The sequence below is a fragment of the Peromyscus californicus genome, unplaced genomic scaffold (assembly GCF_007827085.1).
Source record: "Peromyscus californicus insignis strain IS unplaced genomic scaffold, ASM782708v3 Scaffold_24__1_contigs__length_46423439, whole genome shotgun sequence".
NCBI classification, from domain to species: Eukaryota; Metazoa; Chordata; class Mammalia; order Rodentia; family Cricetidae; genus Peromyscus; species Peromyscus californicus.
The window spans coordinates 2020739-2048230 of NW_026294535.1; the positions used below are offsets into that span (position 1 = coordinate 2020739).

Consider the following 27492-nt stretch of genomic DNA (forward strand, 5'->3'; position numbering starts at 1 on the left):
CAAAACAAGGTTTTAAAATATGTTTCTTAAAGTCCGTTTGAATGCAGCTTGCAGTCCTTGCCTAAAACAAGTACCAGTGGGTGAAATGAAGGAGATCAAATTACGCTTTCTCTGCAGGCAAAGAAGCCCTTTCAGACGCCTTGAGGCCGCCTGCAGCGCCCATCACCTATTGATAAAGCCCGCTTTATTTCACGGCTCTCAGTTCTTTTCTTTTCTCCAGCACTAAATTCCACATCACAAAGTTAAAGAAAAAGTAATTAAGGAGCAGGATTAACAATTGATCGGCCTGGAAAATTAGAAGTTCATCTCCCCGCACACACAGCCCCCCCCCCCCCCCATTCCTCCACCCCACACACTATTTTTCAAACCAAGCCAGCTCTGAGTACAAATTAGATGGGGAAATTTCTGACGATTTCATGACCAGTTCAGAAATTAATGAGAAGAATGCCCCGTGCCCGTTTTAATTACACCAGCAAAACAAACCCGTTCAAAGTCTGCGGCAAGGAGGAGGTGGGTTGGGTCTTCCACCTGTGCATGCTTGGAGGAAGCGGTCCTCCCCAGGGAGCCTGAGTGTTTGCAGAATGTGCAAGAGCGTGGAAGCAAACGCCTCCCACTCCCAGGCCGAGACTGGAAGAATGAAGTCCATGAACAGGAAACGTCTTTTAAAAATCCAGAGATAAGCGGTCCCTTCACTTCAAATCATCAGACCATTAGGGCAGATAGGCAAACAGACCTTCCTAAATCAAAACCCACAAACAGGTCCCAGAGGCCATTTGGCCAAAATGACAAATGATAAATGCCAAATTCCCTTGCAGGGGTAGCCCAGGTTCCACGCCAGGAGCACCCCTGGCCACACAGCACTGAGGTCAGTCACGGTTCCGATGAGACGCATCATGTTTTAAAGGGGCTTCTTCAAAGCTTTCGTTTGATTTCTGCGATGATCTGGAAGGCAGTGATGGAGCTTGCAATTAGCAAAATGAAAGACAAGTGAATAATTGCTTTTCCTCACGGGTGATTGATGCGGCCATTTCTCACACCTGCGAGTGTAGCATGCGCATGACTTTGAAATCTGTACCCTAAATGTCATCATTAGGAAATGGCTGTTGGAGCCAAAACAGGACAAGAGTCAGGCGCAGGAGTCTGCCAGGGAGTACCTAAAAACAGATAGGGCGGTGAGGCAAAGTTAGAAAATGAGAACTCCTTTTTGAAAGCTGCTCTTGGTTGGAATATCAAGCCTGCAAATGTTTCTAGCTTCCTGTTTTCTTGTTGCAGTGTCAAGAAGGTTCTCCCAAATTCTGAGAAGGCAAACATCGCTGAATCATCTTTGCCAGGTAGCCGTTGTCTCTCATTTCTGTTAACCCACTGCTGAGTCATTGCTGAGAAGGAAGGGCATCATCCACAAGGATAACTTCCTGTGGCATCAATCTGTGGCTCATCAGGACTCTCTCTCTCTCTCTCTCTCTCTCTCTCTCTCTCTCTCTCTCTCTCTCTCCTCCTCTCTCTCTCTCTTCTGTGCTTAGTTTCTATACGTAAGGAACTAAACACCTCAGCCCGTGTCTAAAGTTGTAACTTGTCTACAACACTGGTCACCCCCGAACCTTTTGGATATGATCAGGGTTCCCAATTTTGTGCTTCCTTCAAATAACTTGCTGGGTTTGTCAACTACTATCAACACTTAGGGGTGCAGCTGTTTATGTGGCGCCCTTGGTCTCTCCCCCGTGGATGCCGGTTGTCTCACTCACTCAGAATGACATCCGAGCACCCTAGTCACAGGTAGAAACCCTTCAAGAAGTAGCAGCTTGCCCAGAGCAGCATGTAACCTGGTCAGTAGTCAGCATTCAGCAAGGATGGCCATTCCTCCTCATCCCCAGTTCTCTGTCAGAGCTGATCCACCTCACTCATTCATATCAACTGCCTTTACACACTCAGATCTGCCATCACTCCTGCAGAGTGCCGTGGTGCTGGGGGATTCTGGTTACACAACAACAAGGCAAGAGTGGGGTTTTCTAATTCAGAGTGGTCCAAGGAAGTCTCCATCTGGGAATCCTCACACCTCTCACTGTTCTTACCCTGTGCCTGTCACTGAAGGCACACAGGATGGTTTAGGAACAGAGGGGACCCTTTCTAGGTTGGGCTAGCTGTGATAAAGACAACTCCTGGGTGTTGTTCTGGGGAGAGTCTGACAAATGACGGAGCTTAGGGAAGAACATGATTATTAGGAAAACCGAGACACACTCCTTGTCCTGTATTTCTGAGACTATGTGCCAACCCCATTCTCTTTCTCTCTTATATTTGGAAAAGGGAGCCTTAGACCTACCAGGAAACATACACATGCTTTTGGTGTTTTCCTCAGGGGCTCAGATACTTTAAGAAGGATTTTGCCCCTTTAATGCACACATAGACCTCTATTCCTGTACTTGCACTCATGTGTGGCGTTTGTGTGCATGTGTAGCGTGTGTGTGCATGTGTATTCTTTTTATTATTATTATTATGTATACAGAAGAAGGTGCCAGATCTCATTATAGATGGTTGTGAGCCACCATGTGGGTGCTGGGAATTGAACTCAGGACCTCTGGAAAAGTAGTCGGTGCTTTTAACCTCTGAGCCATCTCTCCAGCCCGTGCATGTGTATTCTTACACTCACGAACATGCACACACACACCTACACACACACACCCTCTCCACCTTGCACACATAGAGCACGAAATTCAGTTAGTAAACACCACATTTCCAACCTCATTAGACAGCTCCCATACACATTCCTGAACCAGCCAAAACTCTGGACTGGTGTTAATTCTAGGAATGAAATACGGTACATTTGAGCTAATAAACCAGTGAGCTTTACTAAACACAGAGCAAGTCGAATTAAACAAAACCCAAGGAGAGACTCTCTCAGACACTAGTCACACTAGTCAGGCGGGCAGCTAGGCACTCATCTCGGCCACTCATTTCACAAAATCATTTTGTAAGCCTGCTGCATGTGCCAGACACTGTGTTAAGTGGTCCTGTCTTCATCAGGAAGACAAGTCAGTAAGTGAATAAATAAATAAACAGGTAAATAAGCAAGCATGTTGTGAAGGAAATGGGGTAGAAATGGGAGAAAGTACAGAATACCGAGTGTTTAACTGGGATAAACTGGTCGGAGAAGGGCTCTCCATGTATGTCACATTGAGGCAGAAGCATCAGGACAGCAGGGCTGCTGGGACACGGTGGGAAAAGAAAGCTTCAGTCTGTGGGAACACAGTGTGCACAGGTTCCGAAGTGTGAGCACAGTCTGTGCAAAGCAAAACAACCTCAGTAACGACAGTGCGTCCATAGAGTCCTGCTTCCGGTCTACACACTATACTTTATGCCATCATGAGGAGCATCAAGAGGCAGGGACCGCTGTGTCTCCCTTTCAGACTGAGTCCAGGGTGGCAAGCTGAGAGCTGGGTATGAGCTCCGTATGCTTGAGTTCACGGCACGTGACCTTCACATGTTGCTGTTTTCATGATCAAACATTCAGACACTCTGGGTGTCTCTGACCGCCAGAGAGGGCGACAGTTATTTCTGTGGAGTTGACTTGTGTTTGCATAGAGTAGGGCAGGGAATGTAGTTACCTCTGCCTGGAAGCTGACAAGTCTTAGAGACAGAGATCAAGGATGCTCTTGTATGTTTTCAATTTCTTTTTTTTTTTTTTTGGTTTTTCGAGACAGGGTTTCTCTGTGGAGCTTTGCGCCTTTCCTGGAACTCACTTGGTAGTCCAGGCTGGCCTCGAACTCACAGAGATCCGCCTGGCTCTGCCTCCCAAGTGCTGGGATTACAGGCGTGCGCCACCACCGCCCGGCTGTTTTCAATTTCTACAAAAATTTTATTAAAAGACATTTTAAAAATATAAGCGTAAAATAAATATCCTAGATATCTTTTCCTTTGCTCTTATTAGTATCGTTCCAGCTTGTAAATTTCAGTTCACTAGCAACAGTTTGCTGGGATAGTTACGGTTTTAAAAGACACACACACACATACACACACACACCTGTATCTTAATGTCTCCTATTTTTCTATGTTATTCACATTTGTTTCACTCTCCTAACTATATAAAAACAAGCACAAAGAATAAGAACCCAAAATGCACGATAATATATTCATGTGAAAAGTCTACATTGTGAAATTTCTGGATACCCGTTAGGCCCAGGGTGGCCAGAGCAGTTCCTCAGCAGGTCCTGCCACTTTTCTGGCCCTAGAGGCACAGAGGTTTATTAAACACAGAACTCCTTCCTATGAGCTTGAGCCAGAAAGCTACCAGATCTCTGGGCCTCATCCCGTTGTTGGGGTGAAGACCAAAGGGGCTGGGAACAACAGCAGGGTTTGGCCTGGCCCAGGTCACCTTCGTGGAGAAAAAGAAGAGAGAGGAGAAAGCCTCAGGAAGAGAGAGTGTCTCTCTGAATTTTCTGAGTTAGGGCATCACCATTGTTTCTTGAAATCGAGTTTCCCTGGATTTCAGAGTAGTTTACAGAGTATGATAAGCATCCCCGCTCAGGAGGCACACGGGGCACAGAGGAGAGGGCCTTCAACTGGACATGTGCTGACAAGGCGGCTGGATTGGATTACAGGCCTCTCGAACGGTGATCCACAGTGCAGACATCACGTTCCAGATGCTGGAGGACTGGAGGAATGTAGACCTGAATAGCATCACCAAACAGACGCTCTACACCATGGAGGACTCTCGAGATGAGCACCGCAGACTCATCATCCAGTGTAAGGTGTCCCACGGGGGGTGGGGTGGGGGGTGGTCCTTCTGTTTCTGGTTTTAAAAGGGAAAAAGTATCTTGATAAATATTCACGTGGTGTTCCCACCCTGTCCCCTTCCCTGGATCCCATTCTTCTTATTGTTCCTGTTAAATGGGTCGGCCCAGACAGGAGAGCTAATTTACTTAAGAAGTTATGTGTCAACATGGCTGATGCAGTTGGGTAGCACACATGTCATACAAAAGACCCTGCATGTGACCCTACATGCCATGCATACCTCCAGCTCAGTGACAGAGAGTGGGAACTGAGACTTGTGGCCTGCCTTGGTGTATGTCAGTGTAGAGCCAGCCGGATGTGATGCCTGTGTCAGTGGAAGGTCACATGACCATGAGTTGCACACACACCCCACTCCCCGTCACCAGCATGTCAGTAGGTGACCCTTTCAGGCACATTAAAGTTTGAGAAGATGTGAATGGATGGTGAGTTATTTCCATGAACGTGTGTTCATGGCCATATGGACAAAGATTTCCTACAAGCAAGTAAGATTCCAGTGCAGTCAGCCCTGATATGGGCAAGATGTTTGCTCCCAAGAGTGAAACACAAGGGAACAGAAAATATCACCCATCACCTCTAGACACTTCTGGTCCTCCTTTGAGCTCAGCCCAGCTGACTGTTCAGGGCACACCTCACTTTGGCCAGCCATCCTTTCCTCGGAAGGGCAGCAGGGGGCATGCTGTCAGGTAGAGTAGTCAGTACCCCTCAGAGATTCCGGGGAGGGTGGTGCTGATAGTATGCTAACAACAGATGGTCCAAGACCCCTACCTTCTGTGTGGGGTAAATTACATCGTCACTCCAATGACCATCAGGAGGAGGAGTTAATTCAGAAAAGCCCAGGCCTCTTGAGTTACAGGGTCTGCTCCTCCACACTGTTGTCCTGGGGGCCCGTCTTCTGCCAGCTGGTCTAAGCCTGGGCTGTTTATGAACCAAAATTCTCTGAGATTCCCTATTAGAGAGTGCTTCCTTTTAGGGCCTCTCAAAGGCCAACAGAGCTCTAAATATCTGCACCTGTGGCCCTCCATGAGACTTCCTTCCTGGGTTCAGACCCTGGCCTTAACTCGGGTTCTTATTCCTTCTCTGCACAGCTGCCCACTTGTCTACTGTTGAGTCTTAGCAAAAACCACGGATTTAATAATGCAGTGTAGCAGCTGCCTGCTCTCTGCCAAGTGCTCTCTCAAACCACCATGTGTGATACCATCAATTCTTCGCAGCCTCACGAGGGACGGTCTCACGTCACTCTCACTTTACATTTGAGAAAACTCAGCTCCATCGAGTTGATGGGGCTTCCCCAGGGTCCTGTGACCACATGCGACAGTGCTAGGCCTTGAACCTAGACCTGTGTCAGCCTCCCCAGCCCAGGGCTGCTCCTGCTGAGAAGGAGCAGAGGGAACCAAAGTTGTAAAATGCCACGGAGCTCAAGAGGGGGCAGGATCTTTCCAAGTGCTTTCTATTATTCTTTTGTGTTTGTTTTCATCGTGCGTGCATGTGTGCGTGTGCGTGTGCGTGTGCGTGTGCGTGTGTGTGTGTGTGTGTGTGTGTGTGTGTGTGTAGTTGCACATATGCCGCAGCATGTGTATGGAGCTCAGAGGACAAGCTCAGCCTTCACCTTTGACCTTGTTTGAGACAGGGTCTCTTGTTCATCACGGCCTACACCAGGTGTCCTAGTCAGGGTCACTATTGCTGTGATGAAACACCGTGACCAAAGCGACTTGGGGAGGAAAGGGTTTATTGGGCTTACACTTCCACATTGTAGTCCATCACTGAAGGAAGTCAGGACAGGAACTCAAGCAGGGCAGGAACCTGGAGGCAGGAGCTGATGCAGAGGCCGTGGAGGAACACTGCTTACTGGCTTGCTCCCCATGGCTTGCCCAGCCTGCTTTCTCATGAACCAGGACCTCCAGCCCAGGGATGGCACCACCCTCAATGGGCTGGACCCTTCTCCATTAATCACTAATTAAGAAAATGCCATCCAATCAGATCTTATGGAGGCATTTTCTCAATTGTGTTTCCCTCCTCTCAGATGACCTCAGCTTGTGTCAAGATGACGTATGGCTAGCCAGCACACCAAGCTCCTGGGAAGTCTCCTGTCTCTGCCTCCATTTCACTATCACAGTGGTGAAATTACAGCTGTGTGCTGCTCAACACACAGCTGGTTTTGTTTGTTTTTAATGTGAGGTCTAGAGATCCAGACCCACACCCTCAAACCACCCACCAATCCATCTCCCCAGCTTCCAGGCTGGATTCGGGCTCTGTTTCACCTATTCTTAGCTAGACCCAGAGAAAGCCTGTTTCCAAGCACCCTTACAGCCCGTGGGAAACCACTGGTCACTATGTCCCAGGGCCTCCCAGTGAGCCAGGCATGGACCTGGCGTCTGATAATGTCTGAGGAGCAGAGACCCACCAGTTACCCTGCCTCTCAGTTTTAGCAAACACTCATAGTTTTACACTGGCTTCCCTCTCCCCTTAGAGCCTCTTGTGGGAAGTAAAATGTGAACCAGACTTAGGGAGAAACACAATCAGCAGAGCTGGTTGAAGGGACCAGGCTCTGAGCCCCATGCTGGAGCACCATGGACGCCACTGCCGCCTCTCTCTCTGAGAAAGACTCTCTGGGTTCTCTGGGTTCCTTTAGATGCAGGATAGAATGGTGTCATTTGAAGCTAGAATTATATTGTGGTTCAGTTCAGCCCAGCTGGTCCTCACTGGATGTCTATCCTGGATCAGGCTCTGTGTTAACAGCCAGGCAGTGACTGGGATAGACACTGCCCTTCTGACACAGAGCCCAGAGTCCATGGCGAGTCCAAAGCTGATGTACAGCTCTGCTGCAGACAGTGCTGTATGATGCAATGCCAGGAAGGAATGCCAAGCCCAAAGGCGGATGGCCCAGTACATAGGTGTCATACCTGTACCTCCTAAGAGACAGGAGCAAAGTTCGTGAAGTCAGTCTGAGGAGGGGTGGGGGCACCTGCATGCTGCACCTCACTTTCACCACAACCAGCTGACATCTGCAAAGTCTTGCTGTCAGGGTCACCATTGCATCTGTGATGTAGAACCTGAGTGGCTCACTTTAGCTCTGACATGTATTGGTGTTGCTGGAGTTTTCCTGCCTGGCCCACAGTCAAGATAAATCTCTCTCACCTGCCAGTCCCACAGCCGCTCAGACCCGACCAAGTAAACACAGAGACTTATACTGGTTACAAACTGTATGGCCATGACAGGCTTCTTGCTAACTGTTCTTACAGCTTAAATTAATCCATTTCTATAAATCTATACCTTGCCACGTGGCTCGTGGCTTACCGGCATCTTCACATGCTGTTTCTCATCGTGGCGGCTGGCAGTGTCTCTCTGACTCAGCCTTCCACTTCCCAGCTTTATTCTCCTCCTTGTCCTGCCTACACTTCCTGCCTAGCCAGTGGCCAATCAGTGATTTATTTATTGACTAATTAGCAACACATTTGCCATACAGAACATCCCACAGCACTTCCCCCTTTTTTTTTCAAAAAGGAAGGTTTTAACCTTAACAAAGTAAAATTACATATAATTTGGGAATTTGGGCGTAGCTTCTCTTACTACTTCCTGCTGGAGGGGGGCGCTGTATCTTATGGGGACACAAAGAAAATTTTAGAATTATGGAGTAGTCCGTGAGGCTGTATCGTCTGAGCCAGTTGCCTTGAAACCATTCTGGATGTTGGATCATCTGGGCCATGGTGTCATCGGAGACCTTTCAGGGGGTCTTGGCTGGTCAAACCTGATGTATCTTAATCTTGAACAAATCCATAGCCTCTGGCTTTCTGTGGAAACAAAAGAGACTCTTTTCCAAAGCAACATATCCTTATATCCAAATTTTGAAGTCAAGGTATCTTTAAAATATACATTTTGGCATAACTCAACAGCTTTTACAATCAAATGTTTTTCTGCAGTTAAAAATCCCAAAGACAACACAATCCAGATTTTCTGTGTAATATTCATCTTCACGTGGCTTACTTTTTATATTAATTTTACTGTCTCTTTAAAGACTTTATTTTTTAAACTATGTATTTGTTTCTATAACTGTATATATCACCTTTTTTTGTCTCTTTCAAGCCTACGTATATTTTACACACATTGTAAACTATTACATCTGAATCTGTCTTATTGTGAATCTATTGCTTTAAACTGCAGCAGCTGTGGCTGCTGGTTCCACCCACCTCAGCTTCCCAACATGGCTACGTTTACCACCAGCTCTGGGAGCTATCGTGGGTCTATGCTTTTATCCAAGCAGCATGTAGTCCAGAAACCTCTTTTTTTGTTTTGTACTAGCAAAGGCTAAATCCACCATGCAGCTTAATGTGCCACTTACAGAGGCCTCATTCCCGCCAAACTGCAGGTGGAGCGCGCACACCAGAAACCCACAAGGAGCTCAAACCAGCAGCTGCCGCTCATTTGAGAGAGACAATTAGGAACTGTTTTTAGCTCCGTTTTAGAATCTTTTTTCTCAGTTTTTAGGTGGAAACTCTTGCCCCACGTTGGGCGCCAAATGTAGATGTATCCAACCTTCTTATTAAATAAGAAACACAGAACCAATGCAAAGAAGAAAGCCAAGAGGTCAGAGCTAAGAGCTAAAACCTTACCCTTCCTCCTGCGGTGGTCCTACCTCTCCGAACCAGAGCTACCCCTGTGTTAAAGTCTTTATATAGAGTTCCTGTCCTGCCTTCTCATTGGTTGTAAACCCAACCACATGACCGCCTCCTCCCAGCCTGTCTGTATAGGCCTCCAGGTTTTCCATGATTGGTATTAAGATTAAAGGCATGTGTATCCAATAATGGCTGTATCCCTGAACACACAGAGACTTACCCAGCTCTGCCTACCAAGTGCTGGAATTACAAGCGTACGCTACCACTGCCCTGCTTTCCTATGGCTTGCTAATAGCTCTGACCCCCGGGCAACTTTATTTATTAACATACAAATAACATTTTAATACAAATAAAATATCACCATATATTGGTATTTGAGCACACCCCTAGAATGAGTGTTAAGAGGTACCTCAGGAAAAGGGTGGGCTGTTTGCTCAAAAGGCCTTGCTGGAACCTTGGCTCCGGTGCATGGAGATCATGGTTTCTAGTTCTGTAAGATGAGAATAATGCAGAGGGGTTAAACATGACCAAATACTGCAGGCTTAGTGCACAGCAGAGGAGTGCTCCACAGCAGAGGAATGCTCCACAGCAGAGGAGTGCTCCACAGGGGAGGAGTGCTCCACAGGGAAGGAGTGCTCCACAGGGGAGGAGTCCTCCACAGCGGAGGAATGCTCCACAGCGGAGGAGTGCTCCACAGCAGAGGAGTGCTCCACAGGGGAGGAGTGTTCCACAGCAGAGGAGTGCTCCATAGGGGAGGAGTGCTCCACAGTGGAGGAGTCCTCCACAGTGGAGGAGTGCTCCACAGCAGAGGAGTGCTCTACACAGCAGTGGTTAGGAAGCAGATGATGAACAGAGCTATTAGGAATCTTAACTGCTGTTCACTAGCTGTGAAACATTTGGGCAGTTCCTCATCTTGAAGTGCCTCAGTTTCTTTATTTGCAGACAGGAAAAATGAGAGCACTTCCTCCTGGGTTTGTCCATCCACTCACTCAGCAACCAGCTGCACACATACTCTGCACTGGGCAGTCCTAAGCACTGGGGTCACGACATTAACGCTGACTGACTGCACCCATGTAAGTCACTGAAGAGAGTGCCTGGCACTTGGCAAGTGCTCAAGAAAGTTAGCTGTTGCCATTTTTGCTGTACCACCATTATTGTCACCATTGGCAGCTAAGGCACAGTAGTCTGGACACAGAGGAAGAACCCCAGAGCCATCTGTGGGTCTGGGCTCTGCGGTGTAACTCGCTTGCTTTCTAGCTTTGACTTCATTAAGGTATAGAACCTTGTGTTAGTTACTTTTCCCATTGCAGTGGTAAAATACCCCAGTAGAGCCGATGAGGACAGGGTCATCTGGGCTCACAGTTCAAGGCTACAGTGCATCATAGCAGGGTTGTCACCGCGGCAGGAGCCTGAGGTAGCTAGTCCAGGGTCAGGAAGCGGACAGTGATGAATGCTCACATGCAGCTTGCTTTCTCCTTTCCGTTCAGTTCAGGATTCCAGCCCATGGACTGAAATCACCCACAGTAAAGGTGGGTCTTCTAACCCAAGCTAGGGAACCCTCAAGGCAGGTCCAGAGCCCTAGCTCCATTCTGTCAAGGTGACAATATTAGCTGCCATACACCTCGTTTATAATCCGAGAAAGACCAATGTACTTTTAAAACCCATGCTTATGCTAAGCATTGGGACCATTTGGCTTCACAGAGTCACCAAACAAGCAAATTAGAGAGAATTGGCTGGCCTTCCCACGTGGGAAAAAAATTGCTCAGACACATGAAAACAGCAGATCTTGAACTGTGGTTTTATTTACTTAGCTCCATGTCTAAAAACCACACCGAAACTATTCAATGAAAAAGATGTTTACAATGCAAGTGTCCCCAGCCATGTACCTATTTCCCACAGTGCTTCACCGATTCCCAAGCACTTCCACACTTACTTTCCTAACCTGAAGCTGAAGACAGGGCAGAGAGAGGACCAGATGGTTTCATTTGATTAGGATATGTTCAGTACCTAGCGCCGAGAGGCTGGGTTGTGGTCCAGAAACAGTGGGATCATTGTTTGTGCCCCATCCCTGGCAGACAGCAAGAGATAGTAATGCCCTGACCTAATGGTTAAGCAAGGCTTTCCAAGTTAACAGCCGTGGCACAGGTAACGCACCAAACAATGACCTTAGAGAAGAACCAGCAAGAAGACTGGACACCTGACCAGCTGTTGGCCAGTGCTATTAATGGTGTAGTGGAGGCAGAATAAAGACAGTAGTGTGCCGTGAGAGGTACGAGGGGGAGGGAAGACACGTGGGCTGGTGAGAGGCAGAGGGAGGGCTGGAAGGATTTCATCTCAGCTGGGCCATGAAGAACCATGCAGTCCAGTCCTCTGTGCCTTAAAGGACATGGCTCTATGGAACTACAGCTTGAGGAAGGTGCGTGGTTCTGCTTCATTTACAGTGTACCAGGAGTTTGACCACCTGCTGGAGGAGCAGTCGCCCATCGAGTCTTACATAGAATGGCTGGATACCATGGTAGACCGATGCGTTGTCAAGGTTGGTAGAGCCAAAGGGAAGGGGCAGCCATGGCTCCTACAGGTGTTTGGTTGTCTCTGTGGACCCTAACTAGCATAGAACCCCAGAGTGAGCTAGCTGATGTTCCTCAGCATCCATAGACTTCTGGGGTTGCAAGGAGGAGACCTGGCCTCAACCCTGGGAGGTGGAGGGGACAGAGACAGGACTCTGAATCCCCTATTCCTGAGTCACCCAGGCATGCATCCCTTACTTGCCCCTTACATAGCATCTTGGCATCAGATTTTATTAAGTGTGTTTATGCTGCTAAAACCAAAAAGACAAAAGAAAAAATCACTGCTTCACAGGCTTGAACTTGAAGGCTTACAGGCCTTCCCTCGTTTTTCAGAGCCAATGGTGAATGAAGAAGTATTAAAGCCATTCATTTGCTTGTAGGTGGCTGCCAAGAGACAAGGGTCCCTAAAGAAAGTCGCGCAACAGTTCCTGTTGATGTGGTCTTGCTTTGGTACAAGAGTGATCCGGGACATGACCTTGCACAGTGCTCCCAGCTTCGGTAAGGCTATCCGACTGTCACACACACACACACACACACACACACACACACACACACACACACACACACACAATGTCCAAATGTCCAACCACTTGTCTGGACTCTGTGCACCTCTGTGGAGTCATCCACAGTCTCACCTGCTATCTCTGAGGCCACAAGGACATCAGTGTGAAGGCATCTGTTGGGGTGGGACACAACTCTTAGGTTTTTTTCAGAGGGCAAGAGGGCACCGAATGCTAAAGGTGAAATGGCGAAGCAGCCCAGGAGAAGCCGAGAGGTTTGCTGTCAGAGGGACCTGCCAGCGTTGAAGGAGGCAGGGGTGCCAGTGGTCCAGCACCCTTCGTCACATGTCCCCAGTGTCTGCCACTTCCACACGGTGATCTGCAGAATTCCACAGCTGTGGGCATTCTAAGACTGGGCACAGACGGCCCCCGAGCTTAAGCCTTTGCAAATGGCTTGACTGATACCTAGGGTTATTTTCTGCTGTTTTTCAGGGTTTTTTTTTCATTTGTCAAATGATTGACTTTTGATGTTTTGATTAACATTTCTTCAGAAATGCACTCTGGCCCACTCTGTAGAAGAAAGCTTTTGCACGCCCCCTTTTGTTTTCCTGACGCCTTAGGTCACCCCTAAGTCCTCACTTACTACTCTGCACTGTGACAGTGCTGGAGGTCTGTCTCCAGGTCCTGTCTCTGCAGGCAGAAACCTGGTCCCCAGCTCAGTGAAGACATTATGCTGCCACCAGGACACAGTCTCCTTTTAGCAGAGAGGATGTGTGTCTGAGTCCAGATCATTCATAGCAAGGGAGGTGGGACCTGGAAAGATGTTATCTAGATTTCAAAATTCCACAACACTGGCCTCTGTTTTCCCGGTGTCTCTACCAGGAACAGTTGGTAAAGCTTCTAGGTAATTGCTTCCATGCTGTCTTTCTCTGCAAATACAGATGTGATTTCATGTCTCATAATTTCAGATGAAGCCGATCAGTTCTCAGCTTTGTCTTGGGTTTTCATTTGACACTTTCCCCTCTAACTTTCCGTGGATTTATCACCATTTTCCAGTTGTGTCCTACAATGATGTGCCACTGTGGTAAAATACAGGAGCATTATTTAGGACCTGTTACTTCTTTACTCGTGAGTAAAGAGTCAACCTACTCAGACATTTTGTTGGCTGTTTTTTCCACGTCAGCCCTAGGTTCTCTGAGCCTGCCCATGCTTCAGCTACAGATGAAAACTCTCTTTGAGCAGAGCATGGAAACGCTCTGATGACTGCCGCCTGAGCAGTGCCATCAGATGTGGCCTTTTGATGACTTCCAGTCCATGGTGGTGAGCATTAGCACATGTTACCTGTAGCTCTGGAAAGATCATATGTGTAGAACTGCTTTTGCTTAAGCAATGGCTGAATGGCATCTTGAGATTTTTTTTTCATTGCCTCAAAATCAAAGATTCAATCATTTTTCACACGTACTCATGCATGCACATGGACAAAGTGAGAAGCCTCTGTCCCGTGGCTTATCGCTTATTCTCCATTTGCTGACCCATGAAATAAGCATGCCACTGGCCACCTCCCATCACGCAGGGACAGCTGTTTCCTTGGCATTTCTCTTTGTAGTTCACTCGTTTGGGCTGAGTTAACAAGCAATGTAAAATTGGAAGACTGGACAAAACAATTGTGGTTTATTAATGCCTTGAATTTCTTTCTGAGATGTACTAGTCATTAAAATGGGTTTATTTCTTTTCCGATCACACTGTTTTAGGATGTGCTGGAAACTGGAGTAAATGGCGTGTGTGTGTGTGTGTGTGTGTGTGTGTGTGTGTGTGTGTGTGTACACACACACACACACACACACACACACACACACACTATGAAAAGAGAGACGTTAACCCAATTTCACTCTTATAGTATTTTTCTTAGCCTTGAGTAGGTTGAAACAATGCCTGCCTCTAAGTCCATTCAGCAAACTCTGAAACGGTCCAGCTCATCTGACTCATTGTTGAGTTTTGCAGCTTGGGGCGACAGGCAGGTTGAAAGAATGTGTGGCAGACAAAAGCCCAGCTCCCCCTTTCTGCCTGTATATGTCAAAGACCCAGTTGGTGGCTGTGTTTGGGTCATGTGTGCACTGTATGGAAACAGCTAATTAGGAAAAAGAGCCCTCTGTTCCCTGGCTCCTCCCCCAGCTGCAGGGGCCAGCTCTATGTATCTTATAACTCCTGCATGGTCCTCAGCATGCGGAATGGTGTGGGATTCATCTAAGTGCCAGCTTGGCAGGCTGACCATTACAATGATCTTGTGGAATACCTCAAAGGACCCTGGCAGCCTATCTCCTCCTCTCAGAGCAACCCTTTGAAAGGCAGTTGACACCTTCCTTATCCTTGATTGCTTTTCAATTTTGACTCCATGGTTCCTATTAGCCATGTCTATGCTTTGATCTAGAGCAGCCAGACTTTCTACCATAAACAGTGTCTCTAAGCCGGGCGGTGGTGGCGCACGCCTTTAATCCCAGCACTCGGGAGGCAGAGGCCGGCGGATCTCTGTGAGTTCGAGGCCAGCCTGGACTACCAAGTGAGTTCCAGGACAGGCGCAAAGCTACACAGAGAAACCCTGTCTCGAAAAACCAAAAAAAAAAAAAAAAAAAAAACCAGTGTCTCTAGAAGTTTGCAAAGGTAACAGGTGACAAGCTTTGGTCCTGGTGATGTTGAGCAAGTTAAAGATTCCATCACATACACACACAAAAAAGAACCCACTCCATTTCAGTTGACTGAAGTGATTCCAGTTCAGGGACACCTGAGTCTCCAGTCAGCAATGCAGCCTTCACCCTTTTGGTGTGGATTTTCATCAAATGCCCATTTATTTCACTGTTGTGGGTGTCCGTAGGCAACAGTCGCTCCTGACGTACTCCAGAGCAAAACTATGTGAAAGGCCCAGCATTACAGTAGACAGGGCATGGCCACACATCCTTGCACACATCACTTTTCTGCATGATGGTTTTATGGCCCAGCATCAAAGCCCACCCTCTTGGGCTGCAGCTGGAAGGCCCCGTGGGCATCTGTCATGGAGTGGCTCCCAGACCTGGTGGCTGTGATAGAATCTTCCAAATTGCCTCTCTACACTCAGGTGCTCTGACTCCCTATTACCCAGAGCCTGCAAAACATGAGGACTCCAATGTTGCTAGTGTTGCTTGGGCCCTCTCCAAGCCCTGAGAGTATGAATTTCCTTCCTCCCCCCACCCTGCCCTTTACAGGCCCAGAGAGAAGGAGGACTTGCATGAGAGACTGAGTTCTTCCAGGGACAGGGCGTCCTTCTCAGCTCACATGTATGCTCTTTCCCATAAGCTGTCCTGACCCACCTGCCTTTCTCAATTCAATGCCGATGGGAACTATGAACCAGTATTTATGAAGAGCTTAATAGAGTTTAGACACTCTATTAGCATTTTTTCTATTGCTGCCTTTAGTATGTCAGATGAGGAAGCTGGGGTCGAACTTAGTAAGGACTTCTTAGAATGAGACATGTAATAAAGCAAACAATAAAAATTTAAAAAGCCAATAATAATTACTTTAACAAATATTTGGCAAAAATATAAGCTTGTTTATTTCTCACTTCAACTCCACAAGGCAGATGAATGCTCAGGGTGGGAAGGGAGCTTGTGGAATTTCTTTGCTCAAGATCCAGGAGGCGGAAAGGTACAGCTCTGGCTCAACACCCGTCACTGGGCTCAGATGAATGGCTGACAACTTTATCCACACTGATGCTTTTAAATTTATGAATTAAGAGTTTTTAATTTAAATGATGAGAGAAAAGAAGAATCATTAGACTGTTGAAAATACTAACAGACAACAATGGAATAATATCTTAAGTGCTGAGAACAAAAATCATCAACTTACTCAAGAGTGAGGGCAATAGAAAGCCATAGTCAGTTATATAAAGACCGAGAGAATTTGGCATCCACATATGTGCATCAGAAAGAAAAGGCTGCTAAAGGATGCACTTTAGCAAGAAGAAAAATAAAGCCAGAAATACGCTGGCACACAAGAAACAGCAATTTTCTGATTATCACTGCTGTGTAACAAACTGCTCCAAATCACAGAGGTCTGATCCGGACAGATTCCTATGGTGACTCAGGGGTCTGTATGTGACCATCCATGGGTGACGGTCTCAGACATGGGGTAAGTTCCTTCACACTCTGTTTGCTCAAGAGTTCCAGGCCTCCTCTCCCCTAATCTTTAATGCAAAGAATGTACATGAATTTGAGGGTCTGTTTTCACATGAGAGAAGAACTTATGTAAGCAAATCTAATTAGCTAATCCTTTCTCCATTTGTTATTTATATATATATGTGGCAGGGGGCATGCCACAACACAAGTGTGACAGTCAGAGGGCCACCCTTGGGAGTCCGTTTTCTCCTTCTACCATATGAGTTCTGGGAGTCGAACTCAGGTCTTCAGGGTTGGCAGCAAGCGCCTTACCCACTGAGCCATAGTGATGGCACCAAACTAATCTTCATGTGTGTTCTTTACAAAGGCAAAGCCAAGTGTCAGGAGAAAATATATAACATGGAGTAATGAGATGTGAAGGCTGAAGAGCAGTTAAAACATGGAGAGTCTTTGTCTCTGCAACTACTAAATAATCCCAGATTTTGCCAAGATGGTGTATCTGTCCACATACGTTTTCACAGTAAACATGGAGAGTATATGTATAGGATGAACTAAGCGATTATCACATGACATCGTAACCATAATTTGCAGGGGAAATGGAATACTATGAACACTTAAGAAAGAGATGGCAAGAACTGAGGAAAGAGGTAAGACGGCACAGAACATAGGGTAAAATGACGGTCAGAACAAGACAAAGAAACGATAATCCGAACAAAGGAACAAGCCTCGGTACCTGTGAAAACGGCAGGCAAAACTATTTTTAAGAGGCAAGACTTTCTAAATTATGTGAGATAAATAATCTTAATTTATGAAAATCCCTATTTAAAAGAATAAAAACAAAGGCCAGAAAGAATAACACCCATTCTATGGCTACTCTCAATTTCAAACCTGGCGAGAAGGGTAGGAGAAAAGACCACTGTGACTCAGCTGCACGTTGTTTCCCATGGATGAAGACAGTCTCATTCCAGGCTGTTGTTTGAGGTGGTCTCTCTCTATGCAGCCCTGGCTGGCCTGAAATTCTCTATGTAGAACAGACTGGCACCAAACTGACAGAGATACCTACCTCTGCCTCCCAAGGGCTGGGATTAAAAGTGTGTGCTACCATGCCAAGCTTTTCCTTTATTAAATCACAATTAATGGTGGATGAGCTGTCTCAGTGAGTAGGGAAAGGTGCTTACTGCCAAATATGATGAGCTGAGCTTGATTCCTGGGACCTGCAGAGTGGACAGAGAGAACTCACTCCTAGAAGCTGTCCTCTGGTTTCCACATGTGCTCAGCGGTACGTGTGTGCCTTGACACCCACTCCACAACAAATAAAAAGTAAAACGATAATAATAATAATCATGATTGATAGGGATTGGTAGGGATCTACTAAAATTTCAAGTATGATTCCAAGTCTAATCATGGATAAGCAGCATCCTGTATTCATAGATTAAAAAGGAATGTCACGCTGGGCGGTGGTGGCACACGCCTTTAATCCCAGCACTCGGGAGGCAGAGCCAGGTGGATCTCTGTGAGTTCGAGGCCAGCCTGGGCTACCAAGTGAGTTCCAGGAGAGGCGCAAAGCTACACAGAGAAACCCTGTCTCGAAAAACCAAAAAAAAAAAAAAAAAAAGGAATGTCACATGGCACCTTTACAGATAATAGAGAAAAAAGGCATTAGTTTGCAGTCACTTGCCATATATAATTTTTGAGAAACTCTTTGTAAAGTAGAAATCAAAGGGAATATTAAAAATTATTTTAAAATGTCTACAACAAACAATACATTGAATGGTGATATTTTATGTTTTCCTGCTTAAGGCATAGAAAGTTAGGAATTACATATCATACTCTCAAATAAATATGTACAAGAGGTCTAGCCAATAAATAAGTAAAGGAAATTTATGAATTAAAAGAAAAACACAAAATCATCTATTTAGAGACATATTGATTGACGAAGAGAAGAGAGTCCAGGGCTGACAAGATGGTTCAGTGGGTAAAGGGGCCTTACTGTCAACCCTGACCAGCTAAGTCAACCCCCAGGACCCACATGGAGAAGGAGAGAACTGGATCTTACAAGTTGTCCTCTGACCTCCACATCCATGCTGTGGCACACACGCATGCACATATGCATGTATATGTAAAATAAATAAATACAATAAAGCTTATTTAAGAAAATAGTCTATAAGTGAAATGGAAATTAAGTTACTTCAGTTTTTCTAAAATCATTGGTAATCTCAGCACAACACTGATATACAATTTAAAAATAATAGCATTACTCATAGTAACAAGTGAGACTAAAAAGTACCTTGAAATAATTCTAAAATAAAAAAAAAAATGTTAAGATCTCCAAAGCTTCATGGCCAGGTATTGTGGCTCATGCCTGCTGTGTTGGCACTCGGATGGCTGAGTTAGGGGCCGCTGCACGCTCAAGCCCAGCTTGAGGTGCACAGTGAGTTCAAAGCCAGCCAGAGCTGCCTGGTGAGTCCCTGTCTCAAAGAAACAGAAAAAAAAGCCCTTCAAGGAAAAAAATTATAGCTCATATTTGGAAAGATTCAACCCCCCAAAAGATGTTAATTCTCTTCCAGCTCACATCTTCAATTTGTTTGAGTATAACAACCTGATCCTTAAATTCAAATCGAAACTTACAGAGCTAGGCGAGTGAAGACTGTGAGGGTAAGGGCGAGCAAGGTGTAGGCACATGCTCAGCGGACACTCAAGTCGATCACAAAGCAAGACAGTGTGGCGTTTGACAGTGACAGACACACCTCAGAGAGGCCAAAGCCAGACGTGCAGGGGCGGAGCCTGTCTCAGATGAGAGTCAGGGACTACTGATTGGACAGGAGTGGGGTTCACACCAGTCGGTTTTCTGAGGCAAGAATTTTAAGGGGGATTAAGATAAAATTAGATGCCCCAACTTCCAAAAGGAAACATCTAAATGAAAAACCAATAACAATGACAAAAATAGCCTGGCGGTGGTGGCGCACGCCTTTAATCTCAGCACTCGGGAGGCAGAGCCAGGCGGATCTCTGTGAGTTCGAGGCCAGCCCGGGCTACCAAGTGAGTTCCAGGAAAGGCGCAAAACTACACAGAGAAACCCTGTCTCGAAAAACAAAAACAAACAAACAAACAATGACAAAAATAGATCTCAAAACTTTAAAAAATAGGAAATGGCCGGGCGGTGGTGGCGCACGCCTTTAATCCCAGCACTCGGGAGGCAGAGCCAGGCGGATCTCTGTGAGTTCGAGGCCAGCCTGGACTACCAAGTGAGTTCCAGGAAAGGCGCAAAGCTACACAGAGAAACCCTGTCTCGAAAAACCAAAAAAAAAAAAAAAAATAGGAAATGATCTCTTTATGATCTTGGAATAGGAAATTATTTCTTTAAAAAAGAAAAAAGCACATATACACACACAAAGGACACAGCATGAAGGAAGAGACTGCTGAGGTTGACATATATATATATATATATATATATATACATATATATATAGTTAAGCACGAATTCTTAAAGAACATGAACCAACACAGTGTAAGAGGGTTGGCTAGGCTTCTTCCTCTGGCTGTATTATAGACGGTATAAATCAGCCATGAGGAAACCCTAGAAGAGACATTGATATAGATGTTTCAAACTGTTCTGAAGTGATATTACCTCTAACCTTACAATAAGGTCAAGTGACTGATGTCAGAGACACTCAATGATTTTAGGTGACTTCAGGATAATTCATAAATTACACTACTGCCCATCCCTGGACCTTCTCTCCAAGGCTAGGCACCCCTACTCTGTGATCACTTGTTTTCTTGGTAATTTTAGATTTCTAAACAAGGTGCTCATGTGGCTATTTCTCCATTTGTCACTTGTGAGTTAATTTTCTCACTGTGTTCAGTTTGTGGAACTGCAGCCATTCTAGGGATTATACATTGGGATTTTAAACTCGTGTTTAATGAGTCCCATAAACTAAGTTAAAACATGTCTAAAAAGGACATGGAGAGAAGGGAGATATTTTTGTAACTGATATAACTATCAAATGATTAAAATCCAGAATATATTGAAATGACTCTATCCTATCTATCTACCATCTACCTATTATCTATCTATCTATCTATCATCTATCTATTATCTGTCTATCATCTTATTTATCTAGTATCTATCATCTATCTATCAATCTATCATCTACTATCTATCTACTATCTATCATATATCATCTATCTATATATATATATATCATCTACCTATCATCTATCTACTATCTATCATATATTATCTATCATCTATCTATTATCTGTTTTCCATCTTATTATCTATCTATCAGCTATAATCTTATCTATCTATTATCTATTATCTTTCTATCATCTATCTATCTATCATCTATCTATCTATCATCTATCTATCTATCATCTATCTATCTATCATCTATCTATCTATCATCTATCTATCTATCATCTATCTATCTATGGGAGGCACAGGTACATGTGGCAGTCAGAGGACAACTTGTGGGACTTGGTCCTCTCTTTCTACCATGTGGTTCCCAGGGAAATAACTCAAATAACTTAAATTGTCAAGCTCGGTGCAAGTGCACTTACCCACTAAGGTGTCCTTTTGATCTTTAAACAACTGTTTTTTAAAGCAAATAACCCAGTATAAAAAAAAAAAAGAGCAATGAGTACAAACAGCAATTTACAGAAGAGGGAATTCTACTCAACAATAAGCACATTTTAGACACACGTCTTTGTGGTAATTAGGTCACTGCAAAGTTCACACCCTCTCCACCAGCACCTTACATAGTTCTGGTAAAAGTGTAAACCATTCTGGTGGGCAATTTGGCACTGTCTCTTAAGACTGGAGGTACAATGTTCTTGGGTTCTGTTACTTGGACTTCTAGACCTAGATGCTAGGAGACAGATACAAAAATAGTCATTGTAGCCAATTTTCAATGATGAAAATTCATCAGCAACCTAACTTTCACCAGCAGGAAAATGGGTAAACTGTGGTGTTGATTGGCCATTCACCTGCAGCTTGCATGTCAAGGTGCATGAATCTATGTGGTCAGTTTTCCTGTTTCCTGCCCAGTCTGCAGCCACTCAGACCCAAGTAAACACACAGAGGCTTATATTAATTAAAACTGCTTGGCCATTAGCTCAGGCCTACTACTGACTAGCTCTTACACTTAAACTCAGTCAATTTCTGTTAATCTATATGTTGCCACATGTTCCGTGGCTTTACCTGTGTACCATTACATGCTGCTCCCTGGATGGCGGATTGGCGTCTACTGACTCAGTCTTCCTCTTCCCAGAATTCTCCTTGTCTGTTTATTCCACCTATACTTCCTGCCTGGCTACTGGCCAATCAGCGTTTTATTTATCAACCAATCAGAGCAACACATTCACAGCCTACAGAACATCCCACAGAAGATCTATAAACAGAAAACTGTCAAAAGCAGGCTGCGGAATGCTGTGCAGAGTGTTGTATTATTTTCCTTACACCGGAAAACTACCTGTGTGTTTTTTACAGATCTCTACAAATACTGTAGCAGTATAAATAACAGATCAAGATTAGTATTACTCAAAGGGATGAACATAGTCAGGGAAGTAACAGTAAGGAAGGGAACATGGATTTAATATTTCCCTTCAATTAAAAAACATCTGATTTAAGTACAGAAAAGTGTTAAGCATATCATAAAGCTATATGATAAGTATACTAATGGTCATTTTAGAATGCTCTCATTTTCTATAAGCTAGAAAAGTTTGGCCAGAATTAAGAAAATTCTAGATTCTTTCAAGTACAGTTGAGTAGGTTACCATATAGCGACAGTTTTTTTCATAATGGCCTTTGGAGATCACTAGCTCTGGGTCTGAGCAGGTGGTTTATACTCTAAAACCCTCCTATTAGCTGAAAATAAACCTTCACAGTGCTGTTGGAAGGCTGACCAGCTTAGCACGGTGCACATGGTGGAGTAGTTGGTGCTGGACCAGTCCTTCGTTCCTCTAAGACATGTGCACAGAGTCTCTGCTGTGTCCCCGACACTGCTGGGCACAGAATGGGACGTAAGGGTAAAAGCAACCTGTGTTATAGAGCTACAGCATCCTCTCTTCTCTCTCTCACTCCCCCCCCCCCCCAGTTTTCCTTCTATATTTACCCTCCCCTGTGGCCATGACACCCTGGCACTGAACTGCTTATTGCCCAATAATCCTAATGATGGATTTTAAAGGACACAGTAGCCCTTGCTAAGTCAGGGTCTTCAGGAACCCTGTACTCAGAGAATCACAGCATGATCATAGGCAGGGGCAAGAGCCACAGCATGATCATAGGGAGGGGCAAGAGCCACAGCATGATCATAGGGAGGGGCAAGAGCCACAGCATGATCATAGGCAGGGGCAAGAGCCACAGCATGATCATAGGCAGGGGCAAGAGCCACAGCATGATCATAGGCAGGGGCAAGAGCCACAGCATGATCATAGGGAGGGGCAAGAGCCACAGCATGATCATAGGCAGGGGCAAGAGCCACAGCATGATCATAGGGTGGGGCAAGAGCCACAGCATGATCATAGGCAGGGGCAAGAGCCACAGCATGATCATAGGCAGGGGCAAGAGCCACAGCATGATCATAGGGAGGGGCAAGAGCCACAGCATGATCATAGGGAGGGGCAAGAGCCACAGCATGATCATAGGGTGGGGCAAGAGCCACAGCATGATCATAGGCAGGGGCAAGAGCCACAGCATGATCATAGGCAGGAGCAAAAGCTCTACAAAGTTCCTGTTTGAAGAATGATTGAAAATTAACAGACCTAGTGGGTGTGTTGATGGTTTCTAAGGGACTGCCTGGACAAACACTACTAGGCAAGCCCATTTTTATCATCCAGGGTTTTCCATTCTAATTTATCAGTTCATGGATGTTTCATTCCATCCATGTTGACTTAGACCAGCATCCCAGCAAATAAAATAATTTCTTCATTATGAATGCTTTAAGTATTTGATGCTAAACTCTGACTTTTGTTTTACTGTAACTGGATGAATCAGCCACTGTATAATTCTTGACATCACAAGTTACCATCTATTAAGCACCTGATGTATACTTATCTCATTCTGCAGTATAAGCTTCACTGTCTTCCTTTCAGAGAACATCACATTGCCACTTAACTGTGTGGCTTTGCATGTGTCTGTGACTCTTGAGTCTCGTTTTTTTCCTTTGTAACCAACTCTGTTTATCTCATATGGCTGAGATGTAGATTATACACAATAAGCTACATTGGCTAACATAGTGGTTGCCACAGAACACTCACTCAGTGCACATCTTTGTTTTTCTTATTTAAAAGAATTAGGCAGGGTAGGTTGAAACACAGAAATCACAATGTCATCTATGCTGGGTGATTTTAGACCTTGGAGACTGTTGAGCACAGACATTGGTACATGGGACAGTCTTTAAAATGACTGTTCACTTTCCTTTTTAAGGAATTATCTACGTTCAAAATGAAGAGTTCTCCTTGAAAAGCCCAAATTTTTTCCACCTGGTACCTTTCCTAAAAACCTTGTGCTAATAAGTCTCAAAAACATCTAAGAGAAATAATTCTGTCATTGCAAATTTACTATTTCAATTCTGCTCCTGGGATTATACCAGGTTCGTCAGTAGACACCCATGAACTAAAAGACACAGTCCCTCCACGTGCACACTTAAAGGATGTGCTATAGAAAGAATGGAAGTGAGTGTCATGGTGTTGATGAACACAGAACAGAGTGAGGAGTGCCGGGGTAAGGACGGGCTGCTGAGAACCTGAAGGATCAGGCGCATGTAAAAGTGACTTAGTGTGTGCCATTTTTTATGGTGACATATGCATGGAAGTGAATAAATGGGCCTGACTGAGTATAAGGCAAAGAACAGACAGCTCTAGCCATAAGAGAGGAATAAGGGAGAGGAGCGAGGTCCTGAACACATGGTCAGAGGCCGCAGCAGATGCTGTCCACCAGATGGGGGAACACACGAGGTGGTGTGACTCACTTCCTATTTCATCTTTTCTCACCAGGGTCTTTTCACCTAATTCACCTGATGTTCGACGACTACGTGCTCTATTTGCTAGAATCTCTGCATTGCCAGGAGCGGGCCAATGAGCTCATGCGAGCCATGAAGGGTGAAGGAAGCACTGGTGAGCCAGAACTTCAGTGGGGATGTCAAAACTCAGCCATCTGACAACTCACGTCTGCTCTGTTTCCTTAATTCCACACGCCAAAGAAGTTAGCTGTGGCGAGTGGGTCAGCTGCTGAGACAGCAAACCATCCTCCTCTTCAGGGCGGGCACCTGTGTGTACGGGAGTCATTGAAGGGTTTAAGCAGGAGTGACCAGTACAACCCAGATTAGAAAACGTATTTCATTTTTGGGGGCTTCTTTAAAGGCAACTGGCCTTGACCTTGGGATCTAAGAACTTACCTTTTCTCTATTTGTAGCGGAAGTCCAGGAAGAGATCATCTTGACCGAGGCTTCCCCCCCTACCCCTTCACCAGTACCATCATTTTCTCCAGCAAAATCTGCCACCTCTGTGGAGGTGCCACCTCCATCCTCCCCCGCCAGCAACCCATCCCCTGAGTACACTGGCCTCAGCACAACAGGTAAGGGGGCTCCCGAAGTGCTGGGGGGGAGCAGATGTTGAAAGCAAGAGGTTTCTGGAAAACAGTCTTCCTCAAAAGATAAAGAGAAATGCCAAGACTCGGGAATCTTGGAGTTGTGGAAGGCTTACGGGTCTCAAATTACTCATTAGTACATCTTCCATATGTTGCTGCTTTCAGTTGGCAGATTAAACACATGATAAATCTCTATTCCCCCAATGTAAGCCACTGAAATTATTAAAATGTTAAGTGAGTTAGTGTGCAGGCATTCTTGAAAGCAAGAAGCACGAGCCAAACCTGAGCAATGTCTCTGGGAAGGTGGCCAGGCAGGAGGCCACGTTCAAGCCACAGTCAGGCAGCAGCGAGTGAGTGAAGCAGCAGTGGAACACAGTTGGTCTTGGGCAACGCTTGGGCCACCCTGAGCACAACTTGTAAAGCTGATGCCACTTGAAAGCTGTTCTGATGTGAGAGCCACAGCAGAAGATACGCACTGTGTTCTCATATGCCAGACCACAGCTAAGAATCGCCCAAGCCTAGGTAATCACCCATATCCAGAACAACTGATAAAACCTCAAATAGATATTTGTATATCAATATTCATACAAGTATTTACAAGATGGAAAGGACCCATATGTGTTCTTTGCCATTGAAGGGTAAATAGAAACATGGTGTACTATAGAACATTATTTCGCCTTAATTTTAGAAGAAATGGCATTCTAATATAACATTATAACATGAAGGATCTCAAAGGCATTGTGCTAAGTGAAATGAGCTAGATGTTAAAGGACAAATGTCTGACTCTACCGTATGGGGATCCTACAGCAGTCAAATTCATGGAGTAAAATACAGGATAGAGGCAGGGGACAGGATCGTAAGGACAGAGCTTCAGTTTGGGAAGATCCGAAACTCTGGAGATGCATAGTGATGGTAGACGTACATTCCAACAAGTGTACAAATGCAGCTAAGCTGAAAAGGGCTTAATTGATAGATTTTAGGTTAAGGTGTTTTATCACACACACACACACACACACACACACACACACACACACACACACACACACACACACACGGGAGAAGAACAGCACAGCACAGTGGGAAGGGGGAATTATATATTCATGAGAGTCAGAGATCTTCAAAAAAATAGACAGTTGATGAAAAAGAAATTTCAACAGATAGGTTGAATAGAAAATAAAATACAACGGAAAGAAAATTAAAATAATGAGCTAAGAGATTCCCTGATAGTACAATCAACACAAAGAGATAAATATTAAGTATGAGAGTCATGCTAAGAGAAAGAGCCGATACCTTCAGGAATTACAGTCTGTTGTTACTCTTCTGAGACAGCGTCTCCCTGTGCAGCCCTGGCACTCCATGTGAGCAGACCAGGCTAGCCTCAAATCCGTGCTGAACCTACTGCCTTTGCCTCTGAGTGCTGGGGTGACAGGTGTGTGCCCAACCCAACGTTCACGTTTTGAACACGTGTTCCAAGAAAGAGCATGGTGACTCCTACGTGTAATCTCAGAACTCAGGAGGCTGTGAGGCAGGAGGATTGCTGAGTGTTTGAAGCCATAATGGGTCTATAGAGTGGGTGGGATGGGGCTACAGAATGAGCTCTTATCTCAAAAACATGAAGAAGAGAGGAAAGGGGGAGGAAAGTGAGGAAGGGAAGAAAGAAAGTACTGTGCTGCTAGAATGAAAGGAAGCTCAGCAGGGAGGGAGGGAGGGAGAGCTAATAATTTAATGGCTTTACAGAATAACTTAGGGTAACAGTGTTCTTTCCTTGAATCCTGAGGTGAATTAAATGGGCGTGGGGGTGGAAGTCATCTCTAAACTCACTGAATAAAATCAAAGATCTTATCAGCTCCAAAGAACACAGGTAATCACCAAAGGAGACTCAGATGATACCAGAGTTCTCATCAGCAACAGTAGATTCAGTATCTGATGCAGTATTTTTTTTTTTTTTTTTTTTTTTTTTTTTTTTTTGGTTTTTTCGAGACAGGGTTTCTCTGTGTAGCTTTGCGCCTTTTCCTGGAACTCACTTGGTAGCCCAGGCTGGCCTCGAACTCACAGAGATCCGCCTGGCTCTGCCTCCCGAGTGCTGGGATTAAAGGCGTGCGCCACCACCGCCCGGCCTGATGCAGTATTTTTAACAAGTATTGAGAATCTTCAGGACAGAATCCTATTTCGTAGGTTTTGTAGGGGGACAGTGCGAGTGCATGTATATCTATATATTTTTCAAGTGCCAAGTCCTGTGCTGAGTGCCATGTATAAATATTACTGTGCCAAGGCCTTGCTACCAAAAGGCCACACAGG

General features: G+C 45.3%; 1 protein-coding gene and 1 long non-coding RNA gene across 4 annotated transcripts in view; one reads left to right on the forward strand and one right to left on the reverse strand.

Annotated features, from left to right (window-relative positions):
- Positions 1–27492, forward strand: part of Rfx4 (regulatory factor X4) — a 158151-nt gene that overhangs the window by 107498 nt on the left and 23161 nt on the right. For all 3 annotated transcript variants that reach the window (XM_052752924.1, XM_052752922.1, XM_052752925.1), the window contains 6 exons: positions 1273–1331; positions 4593–4737; positions 11837–11931; positions 12343–12460; positions 24603–24722; positions 25021–25182. In XM_052752924.1, coding sequence (XP_052608884.1) covers positions 1273–1331; positions 4593–4737; positions 11837–11931; positions 12343–12460; positions 24603–24722; positions 25021–25182 — 699 coding nt within the window. The remainder of the gene's footprint in view (positions 1–1272; positions 1332–4592; positions 4738–11836; positions 11932–12342; positions 12461–24602; positions 24723–25020; positions 25183–27492) is intronic.
- On the reverse strand, positions 4674–27109 carry LOC128119590 (uncharacterized). The gene is made up of 3 exons (XR_008221584.1): positions 26485–27109; positions 9805–9885; positions 4674–4783 (listed from the first exon to the last, which is right to left on the reverse strand). It is a non-coding gene; the product is annotated as an uncharacterized LOC128119590 (long non-coding RNA).